The 12,195-nt window shown below is 42.4% G+C and overlaps 1 protein-coding gene across 2 annotated transcripts; it reads left to right on the top strand.

The window, feature by feature from the left end:
* The first annotated feature begins 204 nt into the window (after positions 1-204).
* Positions 205-8,692, top strand: LOC115173646 (transmembrane protein 79). 2 transcript variants are annotated; one of them, XM_029731952.1, is made up of 5 exons: positions 208-361; positions 894-1,740; positions 2,445-2,639; positions 2,876-3,104; positions 7,222-8,692. In XM_029731952.1, exons 2-5 carry the CDS (start codon positions 1,080-1,082, stop codon positions 7,409-7,411), a joined length of 1,275 nt encoding a protein of 424 aa, XP_029587812.1. In that variant the 5' UTR covers positions 208-361; positions 894-1,079; the 3' UTR covers positions 7,412-8,692. The 2 variants fall into 2 exon arrangements, with proteins under 2 accessions (XP_029587813.1, XP_029587812.1); XM_029731953.1 differs by lacking the exon at positions 2,445-2,639 and having other exon boundaries at positions 205-361.
* The last annotated feature ends 3,503 nt before the right edge of the window (positions 8,693-12,195 follow it).

Below are 12,195 nucleotides of genomic sequence, written 5' to 3'. Positions count from 1 at the left end.
TGCATGTTGAGAGCATGTATTTAATATGTATTTAGACAATGAGGCAGTGCTATAATACAATTATGGGTAGCCTATACAGCCTAATTATGAGAGGCATCGCCATTGTTTAAAAATAACAAAATCATTTAAAAAAATGTGCACTGTGGCCTACTACAAAACGAAACGTCATCGTGGGTGGAGTTATCACATGATATGAGCAACCACAAAAACTTTCCTGCAATGATCTACCTTGCCACACCTGTCAAACAACCCAACCTTACTTGAGTTTCACATTACAACAAAAGTCTGAAAAACACTTCCTGGGCCAGTTCCAGTTTTGACTATTTTAATCTTATGGAGCAACATGCAGCCTAGACGTCGGGTAAGTCAGTCTAACTACGACTAACTAAGTACATCAGTTCAAAGTTCCTTATGTCATGGATTTAATTTCACTGGATAGGTAGGTTAAGGTCCAGTATCTGGAGACCAGAGACCCACAAAAACCTTTTTGCGATATGGACATAGTGCGGAAACGGAGAACGCGATGTTGTCGCAAAATCAGATACTCTAAACCAGACCCACAAAACAAGTTTATTGTGACACTGCTTCATTTTAAAGTAATCTGTTTTTCCGTACTACGCCTATATTAAAGTAAGAATAGGTTTTTCCATATTAAACAACTGCATCTCATTGGTAGTCTACTAGTAGTAGAATATAAATCAATATGTCTTGTGCGTGCAGTGGGCATTAGAACGTTGATAAATCGCACTCCGTAGAGGAAGGTACACTTCATCCATTTAAAGATTCAAAATCAAAGTTCAATGCTCCCTGATGACTCTCAGCTCATCAGCTTATCAAATGGATTGTTTACTGTGTGCCTGCAAACCATTGTTTTTTTCACTCTTCCCTTTCAGGTGAATCAATAGGACTTGACTTTATGAGAATGAGGTTTGGCACCAAGTTGTTATATGGAATATAATTGTAAATGTTGAAACTGAAAAGTAAATAGTCACTTTGCAGAAAGACACACTGGCCAATAGTTGCACGCACAACACAGCCTAGACAGGAATATCATACGGACAGAGACGGGTGAGAAAGTGATGTCCGTGCACCTGACTTTAAATCCAGATGAAGACAGAGCCGGAGGGCCTTCTAAAACCAGTGGGTCTACTGCTGTAGGACCTCAAACACCTGGAGCGGAACAGGGCCTAGAGCACAGGAGGATGGATGAGGAGGATGAGAAGCTAGAGGCGAAAAAGGCAACCAGCTCAGCTGCCTTGGAGCCTAGCACTTTGCTCTGGCTGGGAGACAGAGAGGGAGAGAAAGGAGGTGTTGCGTCCGAGAGTGAGGGAGCTGAAGGGGATGAGGAGGAGGTAGAGAGGAGAGGAGGGAGCACAGAGCTTCTGGAGGGACAGGAGAGCCAGCCAGAGAGTGAGCGAAAGGCAAAATGGAGAGAGAGCATGCCAGAGGGAGAGCGATGGAAAGATGATGTGGATGCAGTCCAAGGCGAGGAAAGGGATGGTTCGCTTGCAGATGATGAGGAAGAGGGGGAGGAAGGCCCAGTGCCAGAGAAGGTTGCACAGGTCTTCACTCCGACAGTGATAGTGCGTCCATCTAGCAAACGGGAGGAGTTCCCACTCGAAAATAGCAAATATGGGGAGATGGATACTGAGAAGAGACCTTTCTTAGAGCCCCAGACACCAACAGCCCCACCAGTAGTCTACTACCCACAGTGGACAGAGGAGCCGGACAACTACACACGTATGTACCAGTGCCGGACCAATACCATTAATACTAATTGGGGTCAGTTCCATTTAAGTTCTTATCAGTTTAGGGATTGATGTGCATTCCTATGAAAAAAAAACATTGTCATTATGTAACATTTTTCATAAACAGTATATCAACACAAGGGATTCTAAAAAATGTAGGTTACATTATCGTTTTATTTGATCTTTTCCCCTCTGATTAGACATGTTTTAGCTCTAATGACACCCCAATGGTGGAACCAGCTTCCCCATGAAGCTAGGACAACAGAGTTCCTGCCCATCTCCCGAAAACATCTGAAACCCTAACTCTTCAGATTATCTAAAATAATCCCACAGCGCACCCCCCCCCCCCCCCCTCACTCCTGATAGCTACTTTATTGTGGAAAAATATACTTACTGTGATATGTGGTTGTCCCACCTAGCTATCTTAAGATGGAAGTCGCTCTGGATAAGAGTGTCAGCTTAGTGAATAAAACGTAAAAATGAATTTCTTTCTTGTTGTGAGAAATTGGTATGAAAATTGTCATGTAAAATATGAGGCAGCATAGTAAGACGTCTACATATTTCCTATCGTCATCAACCAAAGAAATGGCTGTTTTATTTTTTTATTAATACTTCTCAAGTTATTGTATTTTAAAAACACAATTTTCCCCAGGTTTGGCTGTAGTTTTATTGAACCCAGATTCCTCTGTTATTTAGATATGTGTGGTGGTAGTTGTGGGGATGTTCTGAAACTTGGCCTGGGCATTGGTGCTGCAGCTGTTCTCTTCCCTCTACTTGTGTGGGGCGGCTATGCACTTTTGCCCTTTGATGCCCCACCCCTGGACAGCGCCCCTCTCAGGCTGGTGTACACACTGCGCTGCTCCTTCTTTGCTGTCATACCCATTATGCTAGGTAAGACTGTGGACTATTAGGGTTGGGCTGTGATATGTTATCACCTATTAGAGATTATTGAATAGACTAAATGTGTGTTACTTCTTTGCTCTTGGCAATGCTAATGTTTTTATTGCTTTTTTTGGTACTCTCCCAATCTTCCTCTACCTCGGTCCTCCCCCCTGCACTGTCTTCCTCTTCCCACCACCTATCTCTTCTCCTCCCTCCCATCTTTCCCCTCCCACCCCCTCTCCCAGGTGTGCTGGTGCAGGGGTTGGCGCGGCTGCGCTACGGCGCCCTGACACCCCTCTACGAGGCCAAGGTGGGGGAGGAGAGCCGGGAGGTGGCAGTCCACCGGCACTACGTGGGCGACTCGCTCTCCCTCTTCCTACTCTACTTCCTGCAGCTGGCCGTCATGGCCACCTACATCAGCCAGGACCTGCTCAAGTTGGTGCCCCTGCTCACCATCGTCTTTGCCTTCGGCAGGTGAGTGCCTGTCTGCCTGTGTGTGTGTGTTCACTACTCAGTCTCAGTGGTAGCAGTGCATTCTGCGTTGTACGTTTATTTGTTTGAATGAATGAATGAAAAATGTTATTTTTCGTGTGTCAAATCGCCAATTCTCAACCCATCCCTTACAGGATTAATTGACACAAACAAACACTACAATAATTCGCTGTAGTAATTCAGTGATAATTATTCTGGTTATGTGCATTCACTCTGCAGTTAGCAGAGATGTAGCCGATGTGGAATCACTAGATAGTTTTGAGATTGGGCATGCGTATGCAGTGCAGTCAGCCTAAATTGCAGCCATTGTTCCTCTTTTTTCAACAAGGGACATGGCTTTTGTGGAGGGATAGGTAACGCTGCTTCGTGGGTGCGGAATGGGTTGTGTTGTGCATAGGGATGCACCGATATGACATTTTTGGCCGATACCGATATGTTCCTTGTCAAAAAAGATGATACAGGTAACATATTTTTTTAATTAGCGGCCTTTTTAGCATTCTAGTACCCTTAAATAGCTGAAACACACACACACACACACACACACACACTGACCAAAAAGTTATTTTGTTGGCATTTACGTATGTCCCCATTACCAGTAAAACATAATCAAAACCTATTTCTTTCACTTACCTGCTGTGCTGTTTCATGCTCTGCTGAATCTCAACCAGGATTTCATCATACATGTCAAACAGTGTCGTTTCAGCTCTGTCTGTCCGTGACCTCTCTTCCTCGATGCGCACTGTCACTGTGTCCGTTTCCATCTTGTCCAGCTGTGTCTAACATTTCACGTAAACCCTGTTTCTTGTCTGCATCGAATTAGCGGTCCTTGTACCTAGCATCGAGCATGGGGGCGACACAGTAGAGGCTCAGAGAGAATGCCACCGACTCGCTTGTTCACAGCCTCTAGTAGAGTACTTTTCCAAGTTAACCCCACGGTCTGTGTTGAGCAGACGTTTTGATGCCATGACAGGGTATCACGTCTGCTGCAGATGCAAATATGGCAATGGTCTATTTGCATATAAGGATACTGCAGCTCTGATTGTTTATGCCGCTTGTCAATGCAATAGAATCCTACTCCGACGCATTCTGCCTACAATAAAATCTCTAGCTAAGTTCTTTGTTTCAGTATGTTGCATTGAAAGTGGTTAATATTGCATTGATTAGATTACAATTACCACAGTGAAGGGAAGCATTGATAGTGTTAACAGGGAAAACTCTAGAACAGTGGTCACCAAATTTTCTGAGTCAAAATGCAAGCTGAGATCTACCGCTCATATAATCTTTACACATGACTTAAAAAATGTACCCCTATGCAACATTAACCAATTAAAAAGACTACTGACGCAATGAGTTGCCCTGCCAATGCTTGAATTGCCCTGCCAATGCATTGTTGTACGGGCCATTTAAAAAAACAAATCTATTTCAAAATTTGAGGTAGGCTATATGATAACACCTGTAATAGATCTGTAGTTGTATTACTTGTGAGGCACAACCAAATAATTAGCTTTTTATTTGTATTTTACTGGGCTGGTTGTGCCTACATCTGATGGTCAGCGGAGGGAGAGAGCAGCAGACTGAGGGTCCGCCTGTCAACGTCCCTCTGCTCTCCCTTTCCTCCCCTGACACTGAACAAAAAGGGACACAGTCTTCCAGCTGATGGCAACTCCAGTCGCACTGCATCATTTCTGCCTCATGCACAAATTCATATTACTCCTATGAACAGAGAAAGTGAAATATTCCTCAATACTAAAAATGACCAAAGCCGCTAATAATAATAACAACAACGCAAGCCTATAGATACACTTTCCTACTTATTCATTACTACTGCAGTGCTTGTTGGAGCACTGAGTGGAAATAGGAAGAATGTGCATTTTATGGCTTATAAAAGTGTTGACAGTGCTGAGTAAGAACTTAAACATGAACTCAGTCATAAAACCAGCAGCTCTTTGCTGTATTTGTTGAGTCTCTCTAGTCATGGTTTTTAAAAGTGTTGAAATCTCAGTATCAACTTTTCTGTATCTTTTATGTCTGCTACGTTACTGCAGACACTGTAATCTGAGCCATCCGATTGGCCAGCGGTAGGCCTATAGTGCACTTGATTTGCTCTCCAGGCCTGCCGGGAAGGCAGAGTTTGTACCGTCAGACACATGAAATGGTACAAAATGGCAACAGTTGTCTACCCGGCATGCAGGGCAGGTGAATTGGGTGCACCTACCGGCAACAGCCTGAGACAAAAAAAAAAGCTTTATCGTTGTTTTTTTGCATAAATGTTTGACTAGGAATGCCTTGGATCGACCGGTAGGTGACCACTGCTCTAGAGTGAAGTTCAATCTCGTGCTTCTCTCTGTGGGCTAATATTTATTCTGCATGCCAGTCCCAGAGGGAACATTGCTTATCACCAATCCATACTTTCACCCAACATTGTTATCCTTATCTTTTCTAACCTAATAATGTTTGTAAACACTTACAGTACCAGTCAAAGTTTGGGCACACCTACTTATTCCAGGGTTTTTCTTTATTTTTACTATTTTATACATTGTAGAATAATAGTGAAGACATCAAAACGATGAAATAACACATGGAATCATCTAGTAACCAAAAAAGCGTTAAACAAATCAAAATATTTTATGAGATTCTTCAAAGTAGCCACCAGCTTTGCACACTCTTGGCATTATCTCAACCAGCTTCATGAGGTAGTCACCTGGAATGCATTTCAATTAACAGGCGTGCCTTGTTAAAAGTTAATTTGTGGACTTTCTTTCCTTCTTAATGCGTTTGAGCCAATCAGTTGTGTTGTGACAAGGTAGGGGTGGTATAAAGATGATAGTCCTATTTGTTAAAAGACCAAGTCCATATTGGGAAAGACCAAGTCCATATTGGGGCAAAAACAGCTCAAATAAGCAAAGAGAAACGACAGTCCATCATTACTTGAAGACAAACAAGGTCAGTCAATCCTGAAAATGTCAAGAACTTTGAAAGTTTCTTCAAGTGCAGTCGCAAAAACCATCAAGCGCAATGATGAAACTGGCTTTCATGAGGACCGCCACAGGAAAGGAAGACCCAGAGTTACCTCTGCAGAGGATAAGTGAATTAGTTAACTGCACCTCAGATTGCAGCCCAAACAAATGCTTCAGAGTTCAAGTAACAGACACATCTCAACATCAACTGTTCAGAGGAGACGGTGTGAATCAGGCCATCATTATCAAATTTCTGCAAAGAAACCACTACTAAAGGACACCAATAAGAAGAGACTTGCTTAGGCTAAGAAACATGAGCAATGGACATTAGACAGGTGTAAATCTGTCCTTTGGTCTAATGAATCCAAATTTGAGACGTGGAGCAGGTGAACGGATGATCTCCGCAAATGTAGTTCCCACCGTGAAGCATGGAGGTGTGATGGTGTGGGGGTGTTTTGCTGGTGACACCCTGATTTTATTTAGAATTCAAGGCACACTTAACCAGCATGGCTACCACAGCATTCTGTAGTGATACGCCTTCCCATTTGGTTTGTGCTTAGTGGGACTATCATTCGCTTTTAACAGGACAATGATGCAAAACACACCTCCAGGCTGTGCAAGGGCTATTTGACCAAGGAGAGTGATGGAGTGCTGCATCCGATGACCTGGCCTCCACAATCACCTGACCTCAACCCAATTGAGATGGTTTGGGATGAGAGAGGGAAGGAAAAGCAGCCAACAAGTGCTCAGCATATGTGGGAACTCCTTCAAGACCGTTGGAAAAGCATTCCTCATGAAGTTGGTTGAGAGAATGCCAAGAGTGTGCAAAGCTGTCAAGGGTGGCTACTTACAATATTTTTGATTTAACACTTTTGGTTACTACATGATTCCATATGTGTTATTTCATTAGTTTGTCTTCACTATTCTACAATGTAGAAAATAGTAAAAATAAAGAAATCCTTGAATGAGTAGGTGTGTCCAAACCTTTAACTGGTACTGTACGTGTTTACATACGTTCTCTGTATTTTATCTCCATGGACCATTTTAAAACAAACTCACCCAATGTCACTTCTTCTATAGGCTGATCTACTGGGTTTGTGTGACCCAATTGGCTGATCTTGTTGTGATCTCTCACCCTACAGGCTGATCTACTGGGTTTGTGTGACCCTAGGCAGCAGTGTGAGGGGGTTTGGCTTCGGCCTCTCCTTCCTGCCCATACTGGTCATGTTGGGCGCCAACCTCTACTTTGTGTGCTCGTCACTCAGTGAAGGGGCTGTCTTTGATGTGGCCCCGCCCACCACCCCACCTCCCAGGCAGAGTTGGTGGGGCTAGGAGGAAGAGGAGTAGATCCACCCAATCCTGAAGATTAAATGGACCCCCAGTCCCTAGACACTTAGACCTGAAAGGATTAGATATTACCATGTAACTTCTACCTACAGTATCATATGTACACTTTGCCTTCTGATAGACCAGAGGCATGTTCCTTAGGCAAATGTTGTGCAACCTTGCAGATAGAAATGTATTCCTTACTCTACATGCCGAGATGCAAGTCTGTTCTCAACAATATAACACACAAGTTCCCCAGTGTTTTGCCCTACTGAATAATTTGAGTGAAGAGTTAGAAAATTGTTGGCACCTACTCATTGTCATGGTGTTTGTTTTGGAAGGAGACAGGGAGAATAATCAAGTTCCTCGGCTTGGATTTCATGTCCTTCATCTGGAACATATTGGATCACATTGAACAATGGTTTATGGAGAGCTGGACAACACATTAAGATGACGTGAGGCTAGTAACAGTTAGCCACCCCAATGAAGTTGCCTGTAGTTGAAGGATTGTGATATGTGTCTTATGCCATACATAAGCCAAAGAGGAATGGACCATGCATAAAATAAGACATGTAAGGCCTGGGTTGTGTTCATTAGGCACAAAATGGAAAAGTTTTTTTTAAATGTAGCAAAGGAAAATTAGCGTTTTAAAAAAGAAGTATTGGACAAGCCCAGGTTGTTCTTCCCCGTTTGTCTGTCTGTTTTCCTCCGTTTGTTGCCTAAACCACAACTTTGTGCAGTACATCCTTACTAACTAGAATTGTGTTTTATTCTAATCTCATGGCTTTGGTGAAGGATGGTCCAGAGCCTCACTGGAATGTTTCATAATGAGCTATGACGACATGACTAGTCAGCACTATACAGTACATCCTGAAGGGGGTGGTCTTCCCCAAGTTATTAAAATGTATGAAGACTTAAGTGCCAACATTGAAGTATAAACGTAGTGCAGAGTTGCCCTTTTTTGATGTGTAAAACATAAAATCAATGTGGATATTTTATTATTTAAACTGTGCAATGTTTACATTTATTTCATTTCTACAATAGTACAGCATTTTACAACTCCCACAATGAATGGGAATGAAGAATATGTTGATAATTGATAGCTATTTAAGAATGCATTATGTTCATTATGTCTGTACAGTACCATAACCAATGCACATACTTTGTCCTGTTTGTATATGACAGACTGCTCATAATTGTTGTATTCCTTTTGGACATTATCTTTCAATGTTTACACTGTCTTAATGGAACGATGTGATTCACATAATAAAGCAGCTACTAATCTTGCATTTTGTCATGACATCATGAAGCCAAAGGATGAGACGAGGATTGACAGTAACTAGTTCAAAAGCAGTGGTGTGTATTCATGGATACCAAGGGAAGCCAGGCTTCCCCCAAGGAATTGACCAAGAAAAACATACGTTATTTTGGATCTTTAGTCTCAGTGTTTCCTACATTCAGCCTCTTGCAAAATGAAGGAAATGTATCTCACTGGGGAAAGCGTCCGAACGAAACAGCACCCCTCTCTCAGTATGCGTAGCATATGATGCTGTCTGGTCAAAAAGAGTATGACATTGTTGCAGCCCATAGCATTGAATGCAAGGGAAGTCAACAAACCAACCCTTGATAAAAGTATAAAATAATAGCCAATCAGTGTTGAGCTAAACTGAGTGAGCTCAGCTGTGAATGGTCCTTGCGCGCCAAAAAAAAAAAGTGTTAAGGGAAGCCAGTTTTGGATTTGGCTTCAGACCAATCACATCAGAAACCAAATGAAATTGACAGAAGTAAAACTTGAATTGTTGCATCTCGTTGTCCTTCGATGGCTAGCTAGCCAAAATTGGCCCTTTCCTGAATTAGTCATGGATGGAGATAGGGATTTGGACTTGTGGTTTTACTTAATTCTCAATACTGGCCAATGATTATAAGTGTTTCTGATCCAACCATAAATTAATACATTGTGCCCCTGGCCTGAGAGGGTGGAAGTTAAAGGTTAAATAAATAAAAATGTTTAAGATAGTTAAGAACAAATTGTTATTTACAAGACGTCCTACCAAAAGGCAAAAGCCCTCCTGCAGGGACTGGGGCTGGGATAAAAAAAATATATATAAACTACCGTTCAAAAGTTTGGGGTCACTTAGAAATGTCCTTGTTTTTGAAAGAAATGCAACTTTTTGTCCATCAAATTGATCAGAAATACAGTGTAGACATTAATGTTGTAAATGACTATTGTAGCTGGAAACAACTGATTTAAAAAAATAAAATAAATCTACATCGGCATTGATGCCCATTATCAACAACCATCACTCCTGTGTTCCAATGGCACGTTGTGTTAGCTAATCCAAGTTTATTATTTTAAATGCTAATTGATCATTAGAAAACCCTTTTGTAATTATGTTAGCACAGCTGAAAACTGTTGTTCTGATTTAAAGAAGCAATAAAACTGGCCGCCTTTAGACTAGTTAAGTATCTGGAGCATCAGCATTTGTGGGTTCGATTACAGGCTCAAAATGGCCAGAAACAAAGACCTTTCTTCTGAAACTCATCAGTCTATTCTTGTTCTGAGAAATTAAGGCTATTCCATGCGAGAAATTGCCAAGAAACTGAAGATCTTGTACAACGCTGTGGACTACTCCCTTCACAGATCAGTGAAAACTGTCTCTAACCAGAATAGAAAGAGGAGTGGAAGGCACCGGTGCACAACTGAGCAAGAGGACAAGTACATTAGTGTCTAGTTTGAGAAACAGACACCTCACAAGTCCGCAACTGGTAGCTTCATTAAATAGTACCCGCAAAGCACCAGTCTCAACGTCAACAGTGAAGAGGCGACTCCGGGATGCTGGCCTTCTAGGCAGAGTTGCAAAGAAAAAAACATACCTCCGACTGGCCAATAAAATCAAAGATTAAGATGGGCAAAAGAACAGACACTGGACAGAGGAACGCTGCCTAGAAGGCCATCATCCTGGAGTCGCCTCTTCACTGTTGACGTTGAGACTGGTGTTTTGCAGTCATTTTCGCTTAAAATGACATACCCAAATCTAACTGCCTATACAGTGGGGGAACAAAGTATTTGATCCCCTGCTGATTTTGTACATTTGCCCACTGACAAAGAAATTATCAGTCTATAATTTTAATGGTAGGTTTATTTGAACAGTGAGAGACAGAATAACAAAAATATCCAGAAAAACGCATGTCAAAAATGTTATAAATTGATTTGCATTTTAATGAGGGAAATAAGTATTTGACCCCCTCTCAAATCAGAAAGATTTCTGGCTCCCAGGTGTCTTTTATAGAGGTAACGACCTGAGATTAGGAGCACACTCTTAAAGGGTGTGCTCCTAACCGCAGCTTGTTACATGTATAAAAGACACCTGTCCACAGAAGCAATCAATCAATCAGATTCCAAACTCTCCACCATGGCCAAGACCAAAGAGCTCTCCAAGGATGTCAGGGACAAGATTGTAGACCTACACAAGGCTGGAATGGGCTACAAGACCATCGCCAAGCAGCTTGGTGAGAAGGTGACAACATTTGGCGCGATTATTCTCAAATGGAAGAAACACAAAAGAACTGTCAATATCCCTCGGCCTGGGGCTCCATGCAAGATCCCACCTCGTGGAGCTGCAATGAGCATGAGAACGGTGAGGAATCAGCCCAGAACTACACGGGAGGATCTTGTCAATGATCTCAAGGCAGCTGGGACCATAGTCACCAAGAAAACAATTGGTAACACACTACGCCGTGAAGGACTGAAATCCTGCAGCGCCCGCAAGGTCCCCCTGCTCAAGAAAGCACATATATATGCACGTCTGAAGTTTGCCAATGAACATCTGAATGATTCAGAGGACAACTGGGTGAAAGTGTTGTGGTCAGATGAGACCAAAATGGAGCTCTTTGGCATCAACTCAACTCGCCGTGTTAGGAGGAGGAGGAGGAATGCTGCCTATGACCCCAGGAACACCATCTCCACCGTCAAACATCGAGGTGGAAACATTATGCTTTGGGGGTGTTTTTCTGCTATGGGGACAGAACAACTTCACCGCATCATTTGACGGGGCCATGAGTTGTCAAATCTTGGGTGAGAACCTCCTTCCCTCAGCCAGGGCATTGAAAATGGGTCGTGGATGGGTATTCCAGCATGACAATGACCCAAAACACACGGCCAAGGCAACAAAGGAGTGGCTCAAGAAGAAGCACATTAAGGTCCTGGAGTGGCCTAGCCAGTCTCCAGACCTTAATCCCATAGAAAATCTGTGGAGGGAGCTGAAGGTTTGAGTTGCCAAACATCAGCCTCGAAACCTTAATGACTTGGAGAAGATCTGCAAAGAGGAGTGGGACAAAATCCCTCCTGAGATGTGTGCAAACCTGGTGGCCAACTACAAGAAACATCTGACCTCTGTGATTGCCAACAAGGGTTTTGCCACCAAGTACTATGCCACCAAGTACTAAGTCATATTTTGCAGAGGGGTCAAATACTTATTTCCCTCATTAAAATGCAAATCATTTTATAACATTTTTGACATGCGTTTTTCTGGATTTTTGTTGTTATTCTGTCTCTCACTGTTCAAATAAACCTATCATTAAAATTATACTGATCATTTCTTTGTCAGTGGGCAAACGTACAAAATCAGCAGGGGATCAAATACTTATTTCCCCTCACTGTATATATATACAGTTGAAGTCGGAAGTTTACATACACCTTAGCCAAATACATTTAAACTGTTTCACAATTCCTGACATTTAATCCTAGTAAAAATTCCCTGTCTTAGGTCAGTTAGGATCACTACTTTATT

The sequence above is a fragment of the Salmo trutta genome, chromosome 34 (assembly GCF_901001165.1).
Source record: "Salmo trutta chromosome 34, fSalTru1.1, whole genome shotgun sequence".
Taxonomy (NCBI): Eukaryota; Metazoa; Chordata; class Actinopteri; order Salmoniformes; family Salmonidae; genus Salmo; species Salmo trutta.
This window is presented reverse-complemented; position numbering and strand designations above follow the sequence as displayed.

Coding starts and splice junctions, on each gene's coding strand:
- LOC115173646 (XM_029731952.1), top strand. CDS start 1,080: ATGTCCGTGCACCTGACTTTAAATCCAGATGAAGACAGAGCCGGAGGG. Junction 1,741..2,444: donor GGAGCCGGACAACTACACAC/GTATGTACCAGT, acceptor TCTGTTATTTAG/ATATGTGTGGTGGTAGTTGT. Junction 3,105..7,221: donor ATCGTCTTTGCCTTCGGCAG/GTGAGTGCCTGT, acceptor CTCACCCTACAG/GCTGATCTACTGGGTTTGTG.